This window comes from Aquarana catesbeiana, linkage group LG13, assembly GCF_042186555.1.
Source record: "Aquarana catesbeiana isolate 2022-GZ linkage group LG13, ASM4218655v1, whole genome shotgun sequence".
Taxonomy (NCBI): domain Eukaryota; kingdom Metazoa; phylum Chordata; class Amphibia; order Anura; family Ranidae; genus Aquarana; species Aquarana catesbeiana.
The window spans coordinates 230,075,759-230,102,137 of record NC_133336.1 but is presented as its reverse complement, the minus strand read 5'-3'; the positions used below and the strand labels follow the sequence as shown (position 1 = coordinate 230,102,137).

Genomic DNA, 26,379 nt, shown 5'->3' with positions numbered 1-26,379 from the left:
TCACTTTGAAGAGGCATTTTCATATTCAATCTGAAAAAGAAAAAAACACCATCAGCTATTGTAACTCTATTCTTCCTACCTCCACCATAACCTCATCCACATCAAATTCAGAACTGTCTTTTGATATTGACGACCTTGATGTATCCAATAGTGATGACTTGGTGCTTCGATCACTCTCGCAGCACCTTATGTCATCTCCTCCTATTGTTCATACCACACTCAAGCCTAAATCCATATTTTTTCCTATCCAGTCAAAAGGCCCATATATAGAAGCTTTTTACAGAGTTGTTTTGCAGATCTCAAGAAACTCTGCGAACCCACCTCTGCTCCTAAATCCAATAACTTATCATCCTCAGAGATAAAGGCACTTGACCAATTAATCCACAATGAAGATTTGATTATCAAATCAGCAGATAAAGGGGGCGGTATAGTACTCCAAAATAAATCCGACTATTTGAAGGAGTCATACAGACTATTGTCTGACACCACAACATACGTCAAACTCACCAAGGACCCCACAGCTGATTATGCTGCAGAGGCTGATCTATTGATTTCTGCTGCCCTCCTAGAAGGTATCATCACCAAAACAGAGAGTTCTTTTTTGCATAAGAACTTCTATCAGATACCTTACTTTTACCACCTGCCCAAGATCCATAAAAGCTTACAAGACCCTCCGGGCAGGCGTATCGTTGCAGCGATGGACAGCGTGACGACAGGCTTTAGCCTATATATAGACCAGTTCCTGCAACCTATATTATCCCGATTGCAATCATACATTCGTGATGGCATCCACCTTTTGGAACTACTGTCACCGTACAAGTGGGAGCCTACTTATGTTTGGCTCTCACTCGACGTGTGTTCACTATATACCTCCATACCTCACCATTTTGGCCTTATGGCTTTAGAACAGTTTTTGTCTTCTGACCCTCTTATCAATATGCGCCAGGCAAAGTTCATCGTGGAAGCCACCAGATTTTGCCTGACGCACAATTACTTCTCGTTCAACAACGAGTATTACCAACAAATACAGGGAACAGCTATGGGGGCAAATTTTGCCCCCTCATATGCTAACTTGGCCATGGGTTTATGGGAAAACAACTTTATTCACCAAAACAATCCCTTTGCAGCCAATATAATATTCTTTGGGAGATACATTGATGACCTGATAATTATCTGGGATGGAGACACCAAGCTGATTACTAATTTTGTCCAACATTGTAATAACAACCCGTATGGGTTGTCTTTTACATCAGCCACAGATCCCACCACAATAACCTTCTTGGATCTTGAATTAGGACATGAAGGTACCAATATCATTACCAGAAATTACATCAAGCCTACAGCGGGGAATTCCTTTTTACACTTCGAGAGCTGCCACCTTCCAAAATGGATCACGAACATTCCAAAAGGACAGTTTTGCCATCTTCGGCAGAATTGTAGCAAAGATTGTGATTATTCCGAACGCAGCAAAACTTTAAAAAGAAAATTCCTTGAAAAGAAGTATCCAGAAACCCTAGTTGAGGAGGCCTACAACCATTATTTGCATGGGAAGCCTCCTAAAACCAATCAATCTCCACATGACTGTTCAAGCAGGTTTATAACTACCTTTCATCATAAATATAAACACATGGAAAAAATTTTGGAAAAACACTGGGGGATCTTATGTCAAGATCCCCACCTAAAAACCTCTCTCTCTGTTCGCCCAAAAGTTATCTACCGTAGGGCTCCGAATCTAAAAACTAAGATTGCACCAAGCAAACTAAAATCCACCCTAGTCACAGAACCAGGACCCACCCTGATCCCCCTGGTGGACATGTACCAATGCCGTAAGGCGTTATGTAAAACTTGCAGGTTTGTCCAACATGGACAGAAGTTCTTTACCACCAAGGGCAAGACCTATAGTCTTAAGGAATTCTTCAACTGCTCGTCGGACTTTGTCATCTATGGCCTAACTTGTCCTTGTGGCCTAATCTATGTAGGCCGAACAATTAGGACCCTTAGACAAAGATTCGGCGAGCACAGAAGACTAATCGAAGGGGGCACTGACCCCCATAGTGTCCCAAGGCATTTCGCTATGGCCCACCAGAGCTCCACGGTGGGCCTTAAAGTTTGGGTCATCGAACAGATTCCCAGATCCCTCTCGGCCACAGAAAGATTAAAAAAACTCTGCGCCCGCGAGACCTATTGGATTTACAACTTAGATGTACTCTCGCCTGGGGGTGTAAATGAGAGCATTGAGATTGCCACGATATTATAAATAAACTTATTCTTTAGCATATTTTTATATTGCACTATGATTCTGAGAATACCTCTAAATAATCGCCCTAATCCAATAAATATTCTCCAAATAAACATTTAAACAAATACTTGCTTTTCCAAATTAAGAATGCTCACTCCCCTTTTCTAAATAATGATTGTTCATTTTAATAGGTTTTTAAATAATGATTGTTTATTATCATCATTATTTATCTCATATTTTTATTTTAATTTTTTATTATTTATTTTTTATTTATTTATTTTTTTTGCTGACCATATTTATATAGATATCCCAAACAATAGCCTTCTTCCCTTAATACCTTTTAAGAGATTTCTGTAAAATAACATTTCAGTCCTGATCTAGTGTCCATTGTTTTTAGTTGTTTTTAGATGTTTTTAGATGAAATCACATTTGTTCCTTAACATGTTAACTCCGGCCCATCCTCCCCCCTCCTCTCTTCCTCCCCCGCCCCTCCCTTCCTTCTACATAAGCCACTTTTCACTATCTATCCATAGCTTGATGAAGGAGCGCGGCTACCAGAATATCGTAGCCCGTACACTCAAGAAACGCGTCGCGGCCCTTTGACGTCACAGCCTGTGCGCTTGCCCTCCATCTGCGTTCCAAGCCTCACCTGGATTTCCATCATCACCGCGGCCAGCATTAGCGGTATACCAGGAGCTACCAGGAGACCAGGAGCCAGCACCACTGTGACTCACTGGATGAACTGCCCCATGATGGATCATTCCTCTGGCTTCCTATATGCTTTGTTTACACTACTAAAATGTGAGTTGTTTGCATATTGCTTTTAAAATTAAAAATGGCCTTTTATACTACACCCAGAGGCGCCTCCCTTCCTTGTGTTTTTTCCTATTACAATATACAAGAACATATTTGGGGGGCACACCATACAATGCGTTTAAATTCAAGATGGTGCTGCTATAAGACCTACAAACAGTACAAAACATTTTACACGCTGTAAAATGTTTTGAAACAGAGAACAGGGACGCACCGGACCCCCTCCTGCGAGCCGCATCCGTTGGAGGTGTGAACCCAGCCTTAGATAACAAACACGTCTGTACTTACCTACTCTGTTCAATAGAATCACACAGAGCGGGGGGCGGGAACCTCGTCTTTTCGGGTCCCCCCCGCCAGCGCTCCTGGTCCCTCCTCTCTGGTCAGTGCCCCCATGAGAAGCCGCTTCCCATGAGGGCACTAATGCGTGATTGCACCTGAGACCTTTGACACAGACAGAGGGACTCGGCCCCGCCCCCCCGCACTTCGTCGTCACTGACTTTGATTGACAGTAGTGGGAGCCAATGACTCCCGGTGCCCCAGCAAAGCCAGAGAGACCCGGAAGTGAGGGAGGAAAAGATCTGCAGATGTGCAGAGCGCTGGATCGAATGAGGGCTCAGGTAGGAAAGAGGGGGGTGCAGACACCTAAACATTTTTTACCTTAATGCAAGGAATGACGTTAGACTTTACAACCCCTTTAAGGTTGTTTTTTATTTTATTTAGTTTGGGGGGGTTTGAGAAAAAAACAGCTATAAATGACTCATGTGGGTTAGAGAAGCACCTTTAATATTTTCATGTAAACATTCATTCTGTATTGTACTGTAATTGTGCTATACCCCCTCTACATTGTAAAGCACTGCGTAAACTGTTGGTGCTATATAAATTGTTAATAATAATAATAATATTACAAAAAATAAAAAAAAAGCTTAGAAGGATTGTATCTCTTTCTAGGTGCACTTTTAGTGTATAAATACAACGCCATCTATCGGCGGAGATTTTCTGATAAATAAAGCCATGTAATGATCACATCAGCACTGACATCGTTTTGGATTTGAAAATAAATAAATAGGGGGCGTGCCCGGACGAGCAGCTGGAAAGACGTGAGTGAGTTGAGCTCCTCACAGCCTGCAACAATCCAGAGCCATTAATTGCCTCTGCTCCAGTTAATACAGCCACAAATCACGCACATTTGCTCCCAGACTCCTGCTAACTCGATCTGGGCGTTTATCTCGGCTCCCCACCGGCCGGTTCCTGTAAAAAATTGAGGGTTCTCCTCTGCCACCGGGACCTCTTGCCGCCATCTTGAGGCCTACAGGCGGTTCGGCCGCTCTTTCCATCTAAGCCTGCGGGTTGAGGGGTGAGCGATTGGTTCACACACCCTGGATGGCCACTTTGTCCTCTGGGTGGCAAGCGGCTCGGGTCGCCAACACGGAGAGGCCACGAAGCTCGATTTGGCGGCCGGCTTTAACAACCCACGGCCTACCACTCTGACGCGGCCTGTGCTCCGGCGTACAGACGCTCTTCAGAGAAGCTGTAAGTAGGACGGCTTGCAACATCATCCGTAGCTGAGTCCCCGCGTTTCATAGGCCTACCCGATTTTCTCTCCCCACCCCCCGTTGGGCTCCTAAGAACCGGGGGCGGCCGAGTTCACTTTTCCGGCGGCCATCCTCTAGGATAGTCCATGGCTTCGGCCTGCCCCTGGAGGCCGGCGGCCATATTGGGACTCCAGTATCCACCCAGTGACTTTCTCTTTGTTCCTAAGGATACACAGGCTTGCACAGGATATTGGGGGCTGCGGAGACTGTCTCTTTTTCTTTCAAATTGCCGGTGGGGAGGGGTGGAGCTGTATGCAGGGGGTTCTGGGGGTCCAGATGGATCATGCTATTGTCTATGAAAAGGATGCTGCTTAAATGAACACAGGGTCCTAACCTGCTCACCAAGATCTCCGTATAATAACTATAGCTATATACAGTGTCGGAGGTAAGCCTGCATGTTTGCTCACTAAATCCTCTTCATATCTCATGGGCAAAGTTGGTCAACAGCAACAATACTACAAACCACTGATTGGGTCACGAGAAGAACCAAACATGGAACGTTTTGTTACCAGATCACAACCTACCTCCTCTAATCCTTCCGCAAACCCTTTTGCCTTGCTGGATCCCTCCCTAGACTTGGAAGATGCTACAAGTTCCTCTCTGACTAACTTGCAGATCCCTACGCCCACTCTTTCACCTTCAAATATGACTCTCACCCCTGACATACTGGACTCCAAGCTGCAACTTTTACTTCAACAGATTACGTCCAATGTCTCGGGTGAAGTCAGCAAACTAGCTGCCGAGTTGAGGGGGGAAATAACCCAAATTGGCGATCGCACAGACACTCTGTAGAACAAATTCGACGAAATGATAAACTACGTACAAGCGATAGAGGAGGAAAACCATAACTTATGCCTTTCCGTATCTCAACTACAAATACAACAGGAGGACTTGGAGAACAGGGAGAGAAGATAAAACCTAGGATTTAGAGGGATACCCGAGACGGTGGGTGATTCTGAGCTCCGAGCCTACCTTCTGAGCCTTTTTACCACCCTGGCTCCCTCGGTGGTAGATATAGATTGGATAGGGCCCATAGATCTTTGGGCCCAAAACCGCCGGCTGGAGCTAGACCTAGAGATGTTGTAGTACGATTTAATTTTTTTGAAAGTAAGGAGGCACTAACTCTGGCGACTCGCAATAAATTCCAAATAATGGTCAAGAGCGCTAAACTGCAAATCTTTAGCGATCTCTCTCCCATCACTCTCGCTAAACATAGGAACCTATGTCCCCTTACTTCACACCTGCAACAACATAAGATTCCGTATTACTGGGGATTCCGTTTAGCTGTATCCAAAGAGGGAACCCAATACTCCCTACATGAATTACAAGAAGCCGAGGCCTTTCTGAAAAATCTGGGTCTTCCCCCTCTCCCGGAAGAGGACATGATCCCTCCTACCACACAAGCTCATCTACCTCTGACTACACCTACTCGCATCTGGACCCCTGTCTAAGAAGCATTTTTTCACTCCTCAGCGCCTGCGATCTTCTAAACAACCTCCTTGAACATTCCGCAGATCATCCTTTTTTGGTTCTATACTTCACTATTTTTTGGCATTCCCGTTTCCTCAAAAATCTTTTGCAACGAAACGATGTTGCTGTTTTGGTTCTCTCAGTTTTTTTAATCTGCCCCGCTCTTTTTTCGGGGTAGATCCTTTCTCATCCCATGAGATGCATTCACTAAAGGTTTTGAAATTTTAAGTGTTAAACATGCCTGTTTCATTTGTTAACCTTACTTTCTCTTTAAGGACTTACAGGTTTTTCTTTTTTCTGCAATGCATTTTATCCTCTTTTGTTCTATTTGCAACCAAATGCATAAGGTGAGCAGCAGACCCATCTCATCTCCTCAGATAGATTTGCCAGATGGGAGTCCGTTCACGTGCCTGTCAGGCCCTGGTCTAGAGTTTTGAACTTTTCTTTTCTTTTTTTTTTTGATTTTTCTTTTTTGTTTTTCTTTTTTCTTTTTCTTAAATGTAACTATTGTTGTGTTTCACAGATTGAGACTCCATGGTCTTTCTTACCCCATTTTAAGAGAATTGTACCTTGGAGTTTATGTTTCAATAGTTAGTGGTGGTAAAATGTTTACTATTACTACTATCCGTAAAAAGCAACACTTATACTTTTTTTTTTCAAATACCCCTATGTTTATAGTGTTGGATGTTTTAATTTTAGCGTGCCTAGATAGACTACAATCATGGCTCTGAAAATTGTGTCATACAATGTAAAGGGCCTGGGCTCCATTAGTATGCGCTGGATGACCCTGAAGGATTTCAGGGCTTCGGGCGCAGACGTGGTGATGATCCAGGAGACCCATTTTCGGGCAAGCGGATCATTAAAATTTGCCTCCAGGTTTTTTCCCACTTCCTATCTTGCCTCTGATTCCACGGGCAGGGCAGGAGTGGCAATCTTGATCAGAAAAACATGTCCTATCAAGGTTCGGAGGTCTCATGTGGACCCTCATGGTAGATTTCTTATCTTAGAATGTTAATACATGTCTACCTCTTTTACACTGGTTAATTTGTACGCTCCGAACACAGGTCAGATTGACTTCCTCAACAAACTCTTTGAATCTCCCCAATATCGCTCGCAACCTTTTATGATAGTTGGTGGGGACTTCAATCTGGTCATGTCTCCCATTAGGGACAGACAAACACTTTTTAGTTCTACCTCATCTAAAAGAATATTGTCCCAAGCTAATGCCTTCCATAAATGTATCAGGTCATGTAGACTTTTCGACTCATGGAGGATAAAACACCCCTCTGCTAAATAATTTACATTCTTTTCATCAGCACATAACATGTATTCCCGTCTTGATCACTTTTTTATCTCGGCCCCACTTATCCCCTATGTAGTCGAAACAGATATCTCCCCCATCACATGGTCGGACCATGCACCCATTATGTTAGATCTTATGCTGTCCCAGACCTACACCAAATCCTGTCATTGGCGTTTTAACGATCACCTCCTGCAGTCTGAAGTATCCCGCTCTACCCTAGCAAATAGCTTGAAAGAATATTTCTTACTCAACTCTGGATCGGTGTCTCAGGTTTCTACATTGTGGGAGGCACACAAGGCTGTTTTCCGAGGTTCATGTATAGCTGAGGGCTCTCGACTGAGGAGAGATAGAAATAGTCTACTACAGTCCCTAATGTTCGCTCTAGTAACTGCTGAGCGGAGGCTCTTGGGTGGTCCCACGGTGCTGAAATTACGTAAAGTTTGTTCAACTTAGAGAACAAATTAGATCAACAAAACTTCACAAAATGGCTAGGTCCATGCTGTGGACGAAGCAAAAATTTTATGAATTCTCCAATAAACCCCACAGGATGTTAGTTGATAAGTTATGCCCTCGTCCATTCAATTCCTTGCCTGATTTTCTTTTTCAGACAGACGGTTCTAGAACACACTGCCCTTGTGAGATGTCCAACATTTTTGGCAACTTTTATAATAAACTGTATAATTGCCTGACTCCGGAGAATCACTTTGAATTTACCCAGGGAAATTTTGAGTCCTTTTCCAATATAAAATTACCGAAATTGTCTACAACAGATTTGGAGAGTTTAAATACAGCAGTAACAGCTGAAGAACTCTTTGCTATAATTAAAAAACTCCCATTACACAAAGCTCCCGGCCCAGACGGCTTGCCCTACTCATACTACAAAACCTTTATTGACATTCTATCTCCTCACATGCTAGCTTTATATGCTTCCTTTCTCAAGGGTACTCCTCCACATTCACAGTTTTCCCATTCATTTATTTCGGTTATCCCTAAGCCTGGAAAGGATCCCTCTCTCCCAGATAACTACAGACCCATAGCCCTCCTAAATTCAAACTACAAGATATTTACTAAAATTCTCGCCACCCGACTTTCCGCGCTCATCCCCAAACTGATACACAGGGATCAGGTGGGTTTCGTTCCTGGTAGGCATGCGGGAGATAACACCCGGCGTACAATAGACCTAATAGACCTCTTGGATAGGACCTCCCGATCGGCACTGATCCTGAGTCTAGACGCACAAAAAGCTTTTGACAGGCTAAGTTGGCCCTACATGTTTGCCACCTTAAAGGTTTATGGTTTTGATGGTCCCTTTTTAAAAGCTTTGGAAGCACTGTATTCAACTGTCTCAGCACAGGTACAAATATCATCCTTCCTGTCTCCTGGCTTCCCCATGACGAATGGAACTCGGCAGGGATGTCCCCTCTCGCCACTGCTTCTTATCCTGTGCTTAGAACCCCTAGCCGAGTCTATCCGCGTCCATCATATATGTGGGGTGGTGATGAGACAGGGGGAATACAAGTTATCGTTATTTGCACACGACATTTTGCTCACTATCACTAATCCGCTGATATCTCTTCCCTCACTACATAAAGTATTGACCTCTTTTAGTGCTATCTCCGGATACAAAGTCAACTCCTCTAAAACTGAAGCCCTTCCTTTACACAGTCCAACGCCACTACTCTCCCAACTCAAAGAATCCTACCCTTATAAATGGTGTACTACCTCTCTCAAATACTTGGGTGTACTACTTACCCCTTCTTATTCCTCCCTATATAACATTAACTTCCCTCCTCTGATCTTAGATATTAATAAGTCTCTGTCGAACTGGACCAAGTATCCCCTGTCTCTTTTAGGCAGAATTAATGTTTTGAAAATGTCTATTCTACCCAGACTGCTTAATTATTTTGAAACTCTCCCAGTAGCTGTTCCTGCTTCACAATTAAAAACACTTCACAGGACTTTTCTAAAGTTTATATAAAACGGAGGAGCTCACTGTATAGCAGGCTCTGTAATGTTTGCCATTAGATCCAGAGGAGGTTTGGGAGCTCCTAACATCACTAAATATTATTATGCTACACATTAAGAGCCATCACCTCTTGGACTTCCTTACACGCACCAAACCAATGGTCTGCTATTGAAAAGGGGGTACTTTACCTGGTTCATCTGGGCTCCTTGGTCTGGGATGCCCCCCCTGTTTTAGATCCTATTTACAAACATCAGTGTACTGGCCCAATGATACTAACTTTATCTATTTGGCGTAATTGCCTCAAACGCTTTCCCCTTATGTCTCCCTGCTCTCCCCTTGTAAATGTACTATTTAATCCTCTCATTCCGGATATTATGTCCCTGGGCAGGATTTTTCCATGGGTAAATGTTCATCTTTTTCAGCTTAGGAATCTGGTTCATCCCATAACAAGGAAGCTACATACCTATAACACTTTAAGTGAGAAATTTGATCTGCCACCACAACTTTTCCACTTTTACTTGCAAATTAGACACTTCTTTCATTCTAAATCGCCATCCCTGACCCTAGACAAGCCAACTACTTTTGAATACTTGTGTGCTCAAGGCCCTCATCAATTGCATTTAATTTCCTGTATCTATCGTATCCTCCATGAGTCGTTTCCAATCACAGAGACATTGCATCACTACATGCGCAGGTGGTCTCAGTTAGTGGGCCGTCCTGTCACGATACAGATGTGGGATAGGATCTGGGCCTCTACATTTAGATCTTCCAAATGTGTCAGAGGGAGACAACCATTAAGATCCTCATGTTCTGGTATAGAACTCCTGATGTAATTCACAAGTATGACCCCTCAGTTTTGCAGCATTGTTGGCGATGTGGTACTGATGTAGGTTCACTGTTTAACATCTTTTGGCAGTGCCCCTTGATTCAACCCTTTTGGTATGATGTACATCTTCTTATACAAAAGGTAACTGGGGTGTCCCTTCCGGTGGATCCTTTAAACTATCTACTGGGTTTACCTCCTTCAGGGGTATCTAGAAAGACAAACAAATTGATATCCTATATATTACTAGCCGCCAGGAGACTTATCCCATTATTTTGGTTATCCAAAATGCCTCCTCCATGGTCCGGATTTCTACGCTTTGTGGCTGAGATTCAGACAATGGAGTTTCTGACGGCTTCGGTGCATGACTGTGTTCCCCAATTTAATAAAGTATGGGAACCATGGGACCTTTCGGAATACGGGACCCCCATGCCATCAGATTTGCCCTAATTCCAATTCAATCCTGTACCGCCTGTGTATGTGGTCTGAACCGATCTCTAGGTTCTAGATTCCCTTTAATACTATGCTTATTGTGTACGTTATAAGGATTTGATCTATAACACATTTATGTCTTGTTTTTGTAAACTTTTTTTTATTACATATATTTGTTAATATATATTTTGCTTTCCCCTTTTACTATGACTGTTTTATAGTGCACTTATATTGAAAGTGTGATGTTCATTTTGTTACAATTTGTACTTACTTTTTGAAATCCAAATAAAAATACAATTAAAAAAAAAAAAAAAAGAAAATAAATTAATTAATTAATTAACAAACTAAATAACTAATACGGAGTAGGAAGGACCATGATTATGAGGATAGACTAAGGAAATTAAAAGAAATCTATTTATTTACATACTGAATTGTCTTTTTTATGGTCAGCACTAAAGAAAATAATATTTAAACAAATGTTTCTATGTAGTAAGGTTCTGTAGTGTGGTAAGTTGGTCTGGATTTCCCATTAGGCACTGTGGACATGTTCCTACAGGCGCCTTTCCTAGAGGGGCACCCGTCTGTACATGGCCGGATCTAGGGGGTGCTGGGGTGGGCTTAGCCCTCCCAGATTTCAGTTGTGCCCCCCCAGGCTGCCCCAATGAACATTGTACCCACGCCCACTGCAAGTCCGGACAGGAGAATTGTCAGCTAAGAGAGAGCTGAGGGGAGGTGCAGACTTTCTGTGCTCCCCCCGCTCCTGTCAGTGGATCGCTCCTCCATACAGTGGATTACACAGATCCTCTTAGATCTTACAGTACATGGCTTGATTCCCTGCCCCCTACACACATTTCCGGGAGAGGATCAGTCATTGGAGGAGGTAGGGGGCGGGGAATCAAGCCGTGTACCATCCAATCTAAGAGGATCCTGTGTTATCTGCTGTATGGAGGAGCGCTGTTATCCCAGCTCTCTCCTCACTGACACTTCTCCTGTCTGGACTTGTATCGGGTGTGGGTACAATGTTCATGGGGGGCGGCCTGGGGGGCACAGAGAGCCTTCCAACTCCTTACTACTTCTGTAAGATTGGAGGGGGGCTGTTAGTGCTGGGAAGGGAAGGGTAATGGGGGGGGGATTTGTGCTATGAGGAGAAATGGGAGGGAAGTATGTATTAGGTGGCAAAATTGGGGAAGATTTGTGCTAGGAAGGGAGAATTGGGGAGCAGGGATTTGTGCTGGGAAGGGTAATTTGGAGGGGGTTGTGCTAAGAGAACAGATTTAAGGGGATTTGTGTTGGTGTGGGGATTTGTGGGGGAGGATTTGTACTAGGAGGGGAATTTGTAGGGGGTTTACACTAAGAGAGGGGATTTGTGGGAGATGATTTTAGCTAGAAGAGGAATTTGCGGGAAGAACTTACACCAGGAGGGGGATTTGAGGGGTTATACTAGGGGGTTATTTTGGCAAGAGGATTTGTGCTAGGAGGGGAGATTTGGGGAGGTAACTTACACTAGGAGGGGGATTTCTGGGAAGGATTTACACTAGTAGTGGAGATTTGGGGAGGGGGAGTTTAGACTAGGAGAGGGGATTTGGGGGAGAGGATTTGTGCAAAGAGGGGGGTTTTTGGGAGAGGATTTGTGCTAGGAGGGGGATTTGAGGAAGAGGATTTGTGCTCAGAGGGGGAATTTGGGGGCGAGGATTTGTACTAAAAGGAGGGATTTTTGGGAGAGGATTTGTGTTAGGAGGGGGGATTTGAAAAAGAGGATTTGTGCTAGGAGGGGGGATTTGAGGGAGAGGATTTTTGCTAGGAGGGGGAATTGTGGGAGAGGATTTGTGTTAGGAGGGAGATTTGGGAGAAAGGATTTGGGCTGGGGGGGATTTTGGAGGGAGAGGATTTGTGCTAGTAGGGGGAATTGTGGGAGAGGATTTGTGCTAGGAGGGGGGATTTGAGAGAAAGGATTTGGGCTGGGGGGAGGATTTTGGAGGGAGAGGATTTGTGCTAGGAGGAGGAATTGTGGGAGAGGATTTGTGCTAGGAGGGGGGATTTGGGAGAAAGGATTTGGGCTGGGGGGAGGATTTTGGAGGGAGAAATGATTTGTGCTAGGGTGGAGGATTTGAGGCAGAAGATTTGTGCTAGGAGGGGGGATTTGAAGGAGCGGATTTGTGTTAGGAGGGGGTATTTGGGGGAGAGGATTTGTGGGAGAGGATTTGTGCTAGAAGGGGGGATTTGAGGGAGCGGATTTGTGCTAGAAGGGGGGACTTGAAAGACTGGATTTGTGCTAGGAGTGGGATTTGTGGGAGAGGATTTGTGCTAGGAGGGGGATTTGTGGGAGAGGATTTGTGCTAGGAGGGGGGATTTGTATGAGAGGATTTGTGCTAGGAGGGGGATTTGGAGGGGGTTTACACTAAGAGGGGGATTTGGGGGAGACGATTTGAACTAGGAGGGGAATTTGGGAGAAGAACTTACACCAGGAGGGGGATTATACTAGGGGGGTATTTTGGGGAGAGGATTTTTGCTAGGAGGGGGAATTTGGGGAGAGAACTTACACTAGGAGGGGGATTTGTGAGAAGGATTTACACTAGTAGTGGAGATTTTGGGAGGGGGGAGTTTACACTAGGAGGGGGGATTTGGGGGAGAGGATTTGTGCTAAGAGGGGGGATTTCAGGGATAGGATTTGTGCTAGGGGGAATTTGGGGGAGAGGATTAGTGCTAGGAGGGGGGATTTTGGGGAGAGGATTTGTGCTAGGAGGGGGATTTGGGGAAGAGGATTTGTTCTAGGAGGGGGATTTGGGCAAGAGGATTTGTACTAGGAGGTGGGATTTTTGGGAGAGGATTTGTGCTAGGAGGGGGAATTGTGGGAGAGGATTTGTGCTAGGAGGGGGGATTTGGGAGAAAGGATTTGGGCTGGGGGGAGGATTTTGGAGGGAGAAAGGATTTGTGCTAGGATAGAGGATTTGAGGCAGAAGATTTGTGCTAGGAGGGGGGATTTGAAGGAACGGATTTGTGTTAGGAGGGGGTATTTGGGGGAGAGGATTTGTGCTAAGTGGGGGGATTTCAGGGATAGGATTTGTGCTAGGGGGGATTTGGGGGAGAGGATTTGTGCTAGGAAGGGGATTTGGGGAAGAGGATTTGTGCTAGGAGGGGATTTGGGCAAGAGGATTTGTACTAGGAGGGGGGATTTTTGGGAGAGGATTTGTGCTAGGAGAGGGAATTGTGAGAGAGGATTTGTGCTAGGAGGGGGGATTTGGGAGAAAGGATTTGGGCTGGGGGAGGATTTTGGAGGGAGAAAGGATTTGTGCTAGGGTGGAGGATTTGAGGCAGAAGATTTGTGCTAGGAGGGGGGATTTGAAGGAGCGGATTTGTGTTAGGAGGGGGTATTTGGGGGAGAGGATTTGTGGGAGAGGATTTGTGCTAGGAGGGGGATTTGGAGGGGGTTTACACTAAGAGGGGGATTTGGGGAGACGATTTGAGCTAGGAGGGGAATTTGGGAGAAGAACTTACACCAGGAGGGGGATCATACTAGGGGGGTATTTTGGGGAGAGGATTTTTGCTGGGAGGGGAGATTTGGGGAGAGAACTTACACTAGGAGGGGGATTTGTGGGAAGGATTTACACTAGTAGTGGAGATTTGGGGAGGGGGAGTTTACACTAGGAGGGGAGATTTGGGGGAGAGGATTTGTGCTAAGAGGGGGGGTTTCAGGGATAGGATTTGTGCTAGGGGGGATTTGGGGGAGATGATTTGTGCTAAGAGGGGGGATTTTGGGGAGACGATTTGTGCTAGGAGGGGGATTTGGGGAAGAGTATTTGTGCTAGGAGGGGGATTTGGGCAAGAGGATTTTTACTAGGAGGGGGGGGTTTTGGGAGAGGATTTGTGCTAGGAGGGGGGATTTGGGAGAAAGGATTTAGCTGGGGGGAGGATTTTGGAGGGAGAAAGGATTTGTGCTAGGGTGGAGGATTTGAGGCAGAAGATTTGTGCTAGGAGGGGGATTTGAAGGAGCAGATTTGTGTTAGGAGGGGGTATTTGGGGGAGAGGATTAGTGCTAGGAGGGGGGATTTGTGGGAGAGGATTTGTGCTAGCAGGGGGGATTTGGGGGAGCGGATTTGTGCTAGAAGGGGGGATTTGAAAGACTGGATTTGTGGGAGAGGATTTGTGCTAGGAGGGGGGATTTGTGGGAGAGGATTTGTGCTAGGAGGGGGGGATTTGTGGTAGAGGATTTGTGCTAGGAGGGGGGATTTGTGGGAGAGGATTTGTGCTAGGAGGGGGATTTGGAGGGGGTTTACACTAAGAGGGGGGGTTTGGGGGAGAGGATTTTTGCTAGGAGGGGAGATTTGGGGAGAGAACTTACACTAGGAGGGGGATTTGTGGGAAGGATTTACACAAGTAGTGGAGATTTGGGGAGGGGGGAGTTTACTCTAGGAGGGGGGGTTTGGGGGAGAGGATTTGTTCTAGGGGGGATTTGGGGAAGAGGATTTGTGCTAGGAGGGGGGATTTGGGCAAGAGGATTTGTACTAGGAGGGGGGATTTTTGGGAGAGGATTTGTGTTACGGGGGATTTAAAGAAGAGGATTTGTGTTAAGAGGGGGGATTTGAAGAAGAGGATTTGTGCTAGGAGGGGGGATTTGAGGGAGAGGATTTGTGCTATGAGAGGGGATTTAGGAGAAAGGATTTGGGCTAGGGGGGAGGATTTTGGAGGGGAGGGATTTGTGCTATAAGGGGGGATTTGGGAGAAATGATTTGTGCTAGGGGGAGGATTTTGGAGGGAGAGGATTTGTGCTAGGGGGAGGATTTGGGGCAGAAGATTTGTGCTAGGAGGGGGGATTTGAAGGAGTGGATTTGTGTTAGGAGGGGGTATTTGGGGGAGGGGATTTGTGCTAGAAGGGGGAATTTGGGGAGCGGACTTGTGCTAGGAGGGGGGATTTGAAAGATTAGATTTTGTGATAGGGGGGGATTTGTGGGAGAGGATTTGTGCTAGGAGGGGCATTTTGAAGGAGTGGATTTGTGCTAGGAGGGAGGATTTGTGGGAGATGATTTGTGCTAGGAGGGGGGATTTGTTGATACAATTTGAGCTAGGAGGGGAATTTGGGGGAAGAACTTACACCAGGAGGGGAATTTGGGGGGTTATACTAGGGGGGTATTTAGGGGAGAGGATTTGTGCTAGGAGGGGAGATTTGGGGAGAGAACTTACACTAGGAGGGGGATTTGTGGGAAGGATTTACACTAGTAGTAGAGATTTGGGGGGGTTACACTAGGAGGGGGGATTTGGGTGAGAGGATTTGTGCTAAGAGGGGGGATTTCCGGGAGATGATTTGTGCTAGGAGGGGAGATTTGTGGGAGAGGATTTGTGCTAGGAGGGGGGATTTGTGGGAGAGGATTTGTGGGAGAGGGGTATTTGGAGGGGGTTTACACTAAGGGGGGATTTGGGGGAAACAATTTGAGCTATGAGGGGAATTTGGGGGAAGAACTTACACCAGGAGGGGGATTTGGGGGGTTATAGTAGGGGGGTATTTTGGCAAGAGGATTTGTGCTAGGAGGGGAGATTTGGGGAGAAAACGTACACTAGGAGGGGGATTTCTGGGAAGGATTTACACTAGTAGTGGAGATTTGGGGAGGGGGAGTTTAGACTAGGAGAGGGGATTTGGGGGAGAGGATTTGTGCAAAGAGGGGGGTTTTTGGGAGAGGATTTGTGCTAGGAGGGGGTATTTGAGGAAGAGGATTTGTGCTCAGAGGGGGAATTTGGGGGCGAGGATTTGTACTAAAAGGAGGGATTTTTGGGAGAGGATTTGTGTTAGGAGGGGGATTTGAAAAAGAGGATTTGTGCTAGGAGGGGGGATTTGAGGGAGAGGATTTTTGCTAGGAGGGGGAATTGTGGGAGAGGATTTGTGTTAGGAGGGGTATTTGGGAGAAAGGATTTGGGCTGGGGGGGATTTTGGAGGGAGAGGATTTGTGCTAGGAGGGGGAATTGTGGGAGAGGATTTGTGCTAGGAGGGGGGATTTGAGAGAAAGGATTTGGGCTGGGGGGGAGGATTTTGGAGGGAGAGGATTTGTGCTAGGGTGGAGGATTTGAAGCAGAAGATTTGTGCTAGGAGGGGGGATTTGAAGGAGCGGATTTGTGTTAGGAGGGGGTATTTGGGGTAGAGGATTTGTGGGAGAGGATTTGTGCTAGAAGGGGGGATTTTGGCGATCGGATTTGTGCTAGAAGGGGGGACTTGAAAGACTGGATTTGTGCTAGGAGTGGGATTTGTGGGAGAGGATTTGTGCTAAGAGTGGGATTTGTGGGAGAGGATTTGTGCTAGGAGGGGGGATTTGTATGAGAGGATTTGTGCTAGGAGGGGGATTTGGAGGGGGTTTACACTAAGAGGGGGATTTGGGGGAGACGATTTGAGCTAGGAGGGGAATTTGGGAGAAGAACTTACACCAGGAGGGGGATTATACTAGGGGGGTATTTTGGGGAGAGGATTTTTGCTAGGAGGGGGAATTTGGGGAGAGAACTTACACTAGGAGGGGGATTTGTGGGAAGGATTTACACTAGTAGTGGAGATTTTGGGAGGGGGGAGTTTACACTAGAAGGGGGGATTTAGGGGAGAGGATTTGTGCTAAGAGGGGGGATTTCAGGGATAGGATTTGTGCTAGGGGGAATTTGGGGGAGAGGATTAGTGCTAGGAGGGGGGATTTTGGGGAGAGGATTTGTGCTAGGAGGGGGATTTGGGGAAGAGGATTTGTTCTAGGAGGGGGATTTGGGCACGAGGATTTGTACTAGGAGGTGGGATTTTTGGGAGAGGATTTGTGCTAGGAGGGGGAATTGTGGGAGAGGATTTGTGCTAGGAGGGGGGATTTGGGAGAAAGGATTTGGGCTGGGGGGAGGATTTTGGAGGGAGAAAGGATTTGTGCTAGGATAGAGGATTTGAGGCAGAAGATTTGTGCTAGGAGGGGGGATTAGAAGGAACGGATTTGTGTTAGGAGGGGGTATTTGGGGGAGAGGATTTGTGGGAGAGGATTTGTGCTAGGAGGGGGATTTGGAGAGGGTTTACACTAAGACGGGGATTTGGGGAGACGATTTGAGCTAGGAGGGAAATTTGGGAGAAGAACTTACACCAGGAGGGGGATTATACTAGGGGGGTATTTTGGGGAGAGGATTTTTGCTAGGAGGGGAGATTTGGGGAGAGAACTTACACTAGGAGGGGGATTTGTGGGAAGGATTTACACTAGTAGTGGAGATTTGGGGAGGGGGAGTTTACACTAGGAGGGGAGATTTGGGGGAGAGGATTTGTGCTAAGAGGGGGGGTTTCAGGGATAGGATTTGTGCTAGGGGGGATTTGGGGGAGATGATTTGTGCTAAGAGGGGGGATTTTGGGGAGACGATTTGTGCTAGGAGGGGGATTTGGGGAAGAGTATTTGTGCTAGGAGGGGGATTTGGGCAAGAGGATTTGTACTAGGAGGGGGGGTTTTGGGAGAGGATTTGTGCTAGGAGGGGGGATTTGGGAGAAAGGATTTAGCTGGGGGGAGGATTTTGGAGGGAGAAAGGATTTGTGCTAGGGTGGAGGATTTGAGGCAGAAGATTTGTGCTAGGAGGGGGATTTGGGGGAGAGGATTAGTGCTAGGAGGGGGGATTTGTGGGAGAGGATTTGTGCTAGGGGGGGGATTTGGGGGAGTGGATTTGTGCTAGAAGGGGGGATTTGAAAGACTGGATTTGTGGGAGAGGATTTGTGCTAGGAGGGGGGATTTGTGGGAGAGGATTTGTGCTAGGAGGGGGGGATTTGTGGGAGAGGATTTGTGCTAGGAGGGGGATTTGGAGGGGGTTTACACTAAGAGGGGGGGTTTGGGGGAGACTATTTGAGCTAGGAGGGGAATTTGGGAGAAGAATTTACACCAGGAGGGCGATTTGGGGGGTTATACTAGGGGGGTATTTTGGGGAGAGGCTTTTTGCTAGGAGGGGAGATTTGGGGAGAGAACTTACACTAGGAGGGGGATTTGTGGGAAGGATTTACACTAGTAGTGGAGATTTGGTGAGGGGGGATTTGGGGGGAGAGGATTTGTGCTAAGAGGGGAGATTTGTGGGATAGGATTTGTTCTAGGGGGGATTTGGGGAAGAGGATTTGTGCTAGGAGGGGGGATTTGGGCAAGAGGATTTGTACTAGGAGGGGGGATTTTTGGGAGAGGATTTGTGTTACGGGGGATTTAAAGAAGAGGATTTGTGTTAAGAGGGGGGATTTGAAGAAGAGGATTTGTGCTAGGAGGAGGGATTTGAGGGAGAGGATTTGTGCTATGAGAGGGGATTTGTGGGAGAGGATTTGTGCTAGGAGTGGGGATTTAGGAGAAAGATTTTGGGCTAGGGGGGAGGATTTTGGAAGGAGAGGATTTGTGCTAGGGGGGGAGGATTTGGGGCAGAAGATTTGTGCTAGGAGGGGGGATTTGAAGGAGTGGATTTGTGTTAGGAGGGGGTATTTGGGGGAGCGGATTTGTGCTAGAAGGGGGAATTTGGGGAGCGGATTTGTGCTAGGAGGGGGGATTTGAAAGATTGGATTTGTGATAGGAGGGGGGATTTGTGGGAGAGCATTTGTGCTAGGAGTGGGGATTTAGGAGAAAGGATTTGGGCTAGGGGGGAGGATTTTGGAAGGAAAGGATTTGTGCTAGGGGGGGAGGATTTGGGGCAGAAGATTTGTGCTAGGAGGGGGGATTTGAAGGAGTGGATTTGTGTTAGGAGGGGGTATTTGGCGGAGCGGATTTGTGCTAGAAGGGGGAATTTGGGGAGCGGATTTGTGCTAGGAGGGGGGATTTGAAAGATTGGATTTGTGATAGGAGGGGGGATTTGTGGGAGAGGATTTGTGCTAGGAGGGGCATTTTGAAGGAGTGGATTTGTGCTAGGAGGGAGGATTTGTGGGAGATGATTTGTGCTAGGAGGGGGGATTTGTGGGAGAGGATTTGTGCTAGGAGGGAGGATTTGTGGGAGATGATTTGTGCTAGGAGGGGGGATTTGTTGATACAATTTGAGCTAGATGGGGAATTTGGGGGAAGAACTTACACCAGGAGGGGAATTTGGGGGGTTATACTAGGGGGGTATTTAGGGGAGAGGATTTGTGCTAGGAGGGGAGATTTGGGGAGAGAACTTACACTAGGTGGGGGATTTGTGGGAAGGATTTACACTAGTAGTAGAGATTTGGGGGGGTTACACTAGGAGGGGGGATTTGGGTGAGAGGATTTGTGCTAAGAGGGGGGATTTCCGGGAGATGATTTGTGCTAGGAGGGGAGATTTGTGGGAGAGGATTTGTGCTAGAAGGGGGGATTTGTGGGAGAGGATTTGTGGGAGAGGGGTATTTGGAGGGGGTTTACACTAAGGGGGGATTTGGGGGAAACAATTTGAGCTATGAGGGGAATTTGGGGGAAGAACTTACACCAGGAGGGGGATTTGGGGGGTTATACTAGGGGGGTATTTTGGCAAGAGGATTTCTGCTAGGAGGGGAGATTTGGGGAGAGAACTTACACTAGGAGGGGGATTTCTGGGAAGGATTTACACTAGTAGTGGAGATTTGGGGAGGGGGAGTTTACACTAGTAGGGGGGATTTGGGGGAGAGGATTTGTGTTAGGAGGGGGGATTTAAAGTAGTGGATTTGTACTAGTAGGGGCATTTGGACTGGGGAATTTTTGCATTTTTGTTTGGGGAGCATTTTAACTTGCAGAAGGAATTTATGTTTTGGGTGAGCGTGTTGATTTATTTATTTTTTTTGGGGGGGGGGCACTTCAGAATTCTCTGCCTATAGGCTCCTGAGATGTAAATCGGGGCCAGTGGATGGGAGAATAACACATGGAGGGTGAAGATTCAAGAAATGGGGGGTGATTTGGGTGATAATTAAAGTGATTCCAAAGCTTCATTTTTCATGAAATAATAAACATGTTATACTTACCTGATCTGTAATAATCTCTCTCCTCCTCTTCTGGGGTCCCCTGCTGGCGCTCTCGGTTCCTCCTCCTCCCTTCTGAGTACCCCCATAACAAGTTGTGTACTATGGAGGGGTTCATGTGATTACACCCCCACTGTCTATAGACACACCCCCCACTCCCTCCTCACAGAATTTGATTGGCTGCAGCAGGGGCCAATGGCTGCCTCTGTGTCCTGTGATTGGAGGAAGAGAGGAGAGAGGACTGCTGGTGGGGTCAGTGCTGGATAGAGAGAGGTGACAGGTAAGTGTTTGGGGGAAGCACAGAAGGGAACGTTCTTTTATCTTAATGCAGAGAATGCAAATCTTTAGTCTTTACAACCACTTTTCTTCTTTTTATTTCTGCAACAGAATCACTTCAAAGATCATATTTTTTATGGGAGTTCACCTTCCTCTGGATCTACTAATATTTCTAAGAATACAGTTTAAATAGGACATTCATTTACCTTTCACAGAGATAAAGGATACATCTGAGCGCATCTCATATCTAGTTCTACGATTATAACGTTGTATTTGTTTAGTACATTTGTACAGTCCGGACTGACTCATCGTTATATTAGGAATATGGAATGTGGAGTCAGATTCTGATGATTTTATCTCCTGATCATCCTTGTAGAATTTTGTGTTTTTTGCATTATACAATCTCCGATGATGATGACATCTCAGAATCAGGGGGTCTCCTTCATATATGACAGATGGAGGTCTCTGCAGGATGACTTCATCTGAAATGTAATAAAATGATACTTTAGGTTGTTCTATTCACACCCAACAATCTGTAATGATGGAGATGAGATGGATGACTCACTATATGTAACATTTAGGAAGACGGGATCACTGATATCACCACCGATGGTCTGGCACTGGTAATCTCCTCTGTCCGATCCTACTAAGGATTTGGTGATATGAAGTCTCTGTTGATCTCCAGGTATTGGTCTCTTATCTTTGTACCAGTGATAGGTCCGGGGCTCCTCTGGTACAGTAGACGGCACATCACATGTTAGAGTCACAGAGTCACCTCCTAGTATATTCCCCCAGTTGGGTGTGAAGGTCACCACAGGTTTGATGGCCCCTCCTATAGAAGAAAAGAGATCATACAGAACACATAGAGAGCACAGTGTGCAGCAAAACACAGAGAGGTGATCACATCTTGTATGAGAAAAATACATTCTCTATAGAAATGGGAATGTTTATAGTCCTGGGCACAGAGATTTTCCCACACGTTAGTAAATCTTTATCTTAAACAATGAAAACTTCTCTTAAAGTGATTTTAAAGACAGATTTTTTTTAAAATAAGAAACATGTTATACTTACTTGCTCTGTGTAATGGTTTTGCACAGAACAGCCCCGATCCTCCTCTTTTCAGGTCCCTCACAGGCACCCCTGGCCCCTCCCATCTGCCAAGTGCCCCATAGCAAGCAGCTTCCTATGGGGGCATCCAAGCAGGCCCGTTCCCAAGCCGCTGTCCTGTTTCCATTCACACACGTAGCACAGCTCTACCCCACCCCCACTCTCTCCTCATTGGCTCATTGACTATGACTGACAGTACCAGGAGCCAATGGCGGAAGAGACCTGGGAGAGCAGCTGCTCTCATGTACATCGCTGGATCGGGATAGAGTAAATATTGTAGGTCTGGTGGGGGAGGGGAGGGGGGGTGTTGCATGCTGATGATATTTTGAGTTCATGCATAGAAGGCATTAAGGTAAAAAAACCTTGAGGGTTAACTTTCCCTGTCTTTTAAAAAAATGGACATTGTTATATTGTTATATTGTATTGTTATAACACAAACACAAAGTGTTTTGGGCATTTTTTGTAATATTGTGTGTTTAACATTTCACGTTGTTGGAGAAAATGTATATTTTTTTACATTTGGTTGATTCATCTAAAGTAGATGTTCAGCACAAATATTGAAATGTTAGGATTTTTTGGCCTTATAGGGATTTTTTCTTTACTTTACCTATTCACTCTAACCATGAATAATGTGCCGAAAAATATTGACCCCAGTGTGCATGGTGATTTGTAATGATTGTAGTGCAATTTACATTTCCATGTGTAGGTGCCCCCAATAGATACCTTTATGTTTCCATGTGTGTGTTTGTGGTGGTGTTTTTGTTTTTTTTTGGAGGGGTTGTAGGTGCCCGGTGTCATTTTGAAACCATTGTCACTGAGATAGCAAGTGAGGGGATACCTAAAATTTTGAGAGGAAATAGAGGATTTCTTTTAAATAAGGCTACGTTCTGGTGACAACCATCTAAACAAGAATTCCCCTACTGGGGGAGGTTTCCTCTCACTTCCTGTTATGTCTACGGAACAAGGAGAAAAATCTCTCCATGAGACTCAGACGGCAGGAAAAAGAAGAAGAGATTTAAATGCTTCCCTACCTATCCAAAAAGAAGGTTATGGCTTCAGATTTATAAAACTCTAGAGGAAAAAACGAAATATATCATTATTAACACTGGATGGATCATTAACATTGTTGCCTTTTTCTAGTCTATTTTGGTCTTGTTCACACATATCTGAAAGCTGACAACTCCCTTTCTCTTAAAGTGGAAATAAAGTGTTTTAAACACAAATTTCTAGAAGGAAGGCTTTTATGGTAGGAAATACTCTGTGGGGTTGATTTATTAAAACTGGGGAGTGCAAAATCTGCTGCAGTTGTGCATACTAGCCAATCAGCTTCTAACTTCAGCTTCTTCAATAAAGCTTTGACAAAAAAAAAAACCTGGAAGTTGATTGGTTTCTATGCAGAGCTGAACCAGATTTTTCACTCTCCAGTTTTAGTAAATAAACCACATTGAGGTTGCTAGGATCGGATGTTAGGGAAATGTAGTTATTTTTGGCTCCTCTGTATTCTGTGGAGAAGTTATTGATTGTTTGGGGCTGTTCTGTGTTTCAAAGGCTGCAGGTTTGATTGTTTATCCCTGTATTCCGGAGGATTCTAGAATCATAGTGAAATGGAAAGTTAAATGAGCAGTCTGAATATTTATTAGGTGGCTGAAGAGTGAACAAATAGTTGGAGGGCCTGGAGAAGCCCTTGTCTAAGCCCTAGTTCTAGTCCTGGTTCTAGTCCTGGTTCTAGTCCTGGGTCTAGTCCTGGTTCTAGTCATGGGTCTAGTCCTGCAGGAGGAGTCCTGAGCCTGAGGGGCTCTGCCCCTTTGAGCAGATTGCTGGAATTTTGCTGCATTTTCTAGAGCTAATCAAGGGACTCCACCTAAGGATCTGGTCTGGAGAGCTCACTGAAGAGTGCTGGATGGAAGTTGAAAGGGTCTAGCTGTCCGGTGGCATTGTGACAATTAACCTCTCCCTCACTGTAGAGTGTCCGGTGGAGGCAGGAAGGAGGCATCTGGTGATCCTTTCACACTATGAGTACTGATCTAAGCTCAGAGTCTTAGTGACTGTATGCTGCATTCCTTTTAGTGAAAGTGCAGTGGTAGCTCTAACTGAGATTTTTTTTGCTCCTGCAATAAGACTATTCAGAGAGGCTTAGCAAAGTGAAGTGTACTCTTGCTATCATTCAGTGTTTCTGGAGTATCTCATATTACCTTACTCACAAAAAGACATCCCTAGACTGTTTATTGAGCCAGTGTAAATTAATTGTTGCTGTGTGTCTGGCTTCTTCTGCACTTGGAAAAGAACCAGTTAAATTACAGCGGCTCCTGTGGGGGTAGTGCTACATGTCTTTTCTTTCATATAAGATTTTTTTTGCAATTGTCTTCTGATTGTACGATGAGCCACACATGCTATAGCTGCCAGCAGTGATCAAATGAAAAGAAAACCTGAGAGGCTAGTTGATCGATAGATCAACTTCTGACAACCAGTCTGCCCATAGATAGATCAAAATTCATCCAGTTCCTGCTGAACCAGTTGGCTTAACTCATATGCACATGACTGGGAGTTACATCATCCCAGGCAACTTACCAAGATGGCTGAACCTTAGAGATAACCAGGTAAAGATATCTGCTATGGTGAAGGAGGGAGATCACAGACTTCAAATCGATGGGGGGGGCTGCCTCGGTAGTATGCCGATCATACTGCCAAAGAAGCCTCTTGCACATTATGGCCAATTCCCACCTACCACAATGTGGTTCAACTTTAAGCAGACACCACCCTGGTCTATGTATGTAATAATGATTGTTTTTTATCAAGCAGTACTAGTTGTATCCCCCCAAAAAAATGTTGCCAGAAAAAAAGGCTTTTTCTTGTCTATGACTGGAGACAGACACACAGAAAGGCTTCTTATAGTTATAGCTAAAGCTCTCACCTATGGATAAGTAAAAATTGTCTAGTAGTACCACAGTTTACTGACAGGACCAACAGGCCCAAAAACAATGACACAAGCCACAGGACGATGTCTTGGTAAATAAGGAAACAAAATTGTGTCCATCGTAAAAAAAACACTTAATAAGATTAGTTCTACTACTAGTCTAAGCCTGGCCTTATATGTTGCAATGATCCCCCACAACTGTGCCCATCTTCCTACATCATTTGGATGTCTTGCTTGTCTAGATTTCCCATTGACTTCAAAGCATTCAAAAATCTAATTCCTTAGAAATTCTATCAAATTTGAACTTTAAAAAATTTAGCTGTATTTAAGTTCAACCCAAAATAAAATCTTAGCACTATGGACCTTTCCAACAAGCATTTCTGTGATATATTCAAACAAAAGTTTAATTTCAATTGTGTGAAAATTTTGGTTAACCCGCGCTGATTTTGAAAAGCCTTCTAGAAAATGGTAATCAATGACCCAGACTTCTTCACATGGAAGAGTTTAGGCTCACATGGATACTTTTTATATTATTAGTGAGATTTATGGTATTGGTTTTAGTTCTGTACTCACCAGATTTTCCCATGTTTAAAGCTGAAAATAAAAAATGCACTATTTAGAAAATATTATGTACAGTACATGTCATTATGTGTTTCAGTCATTTTGTTCTCTTCCAATTTCAGTGAAAATGTATACAATTCTAACAAGAATATTTTTATGATCCCGTTATTCTCAAGTCAAAAGAACATTGGAACTGTCACTCTTTCTTCACAAATACACATGGAAAAACTAAAGTATGGTTTGGTGAGGCTGGATTAGGCAATCAGACCTTATGTAGCCACTCCACAATAGTTTAGGCTGTAACTGCCCTCATATTCACACCATAAGCCCCCTTATAACAATGATTGAACATGTTAATTTACCCTTCAGATCCTTCCATGCTTCCATCATAACCTTCTTACCAAAACTCATCTTTTATGCCTTAAGCATCCACCATCCAACCCATCACCATCACTTTTATAAAGCTCTTTTTTTATCATCGACTTCCTCTTCACCCCTGTTCGGTTCAAATCAAACAACTATCAGACTTTGAATTATGTATTCACCTTGTCCCTAAACCAGTCGCCCTCATTCTCACCCTTAAGGAGGGATCAGACCCCCACCCCTCAAAAGCTGTATAAGCTGAGGGGTGGAGATACAAGGCTGGGGTCTACTAGGAAAGGGTATATATCTTTATACAATGTTTTAATGACATGAGACAAGGAATACTCAGCAGAAGAATGAGGACACATACCTCTGTGAATGGGAGCCTTCCAGCCTGTGTGACAAGACCACGAACAGAGCTTACAATCAATACTTATAAAGCAGCACTAGTCAACAGATGCAAACATAATAAGTGTATCTTATGTAGAGCATCCAACTGGTTCATAGAAATTAGATGATTTGTGTATTCCACATAATCTCAAAGAAAAGACACTCAACCAATACTCAGATAATGCAAAGAATAAAAACCGTTCTACTTACACAGGAACACAATGGCAAAGAAGACAGACAT

At 45.0% G+C, this 26,379-nt stretch overlaps 1 protein-coding gene across 1 annotated transcript; it reads right to left on the bottom strand.

The window, feature by feature from the left end:
• LOC141116694 (low affinity immunoglobulin gamma Fc region receptor II-b-like) lies at nt 1–26,379 on the bottom strand. Its single transcript, XM_073609085.1, has 6 exons — nt 26,349–26,379; nt 25,398–25,418; nt 21,369–21,635; nt 21,010–21,285; nt 80–201; nt 1–30 (listed from the first exon to the last, which is right to left on the bottom strand). Exons 1-6 carry the CDS (start codon nt 26,377–26,379, stop codon nt 1–3), a joined length of 747 nt encoding a protein of 248 aa, XP_073465186.1.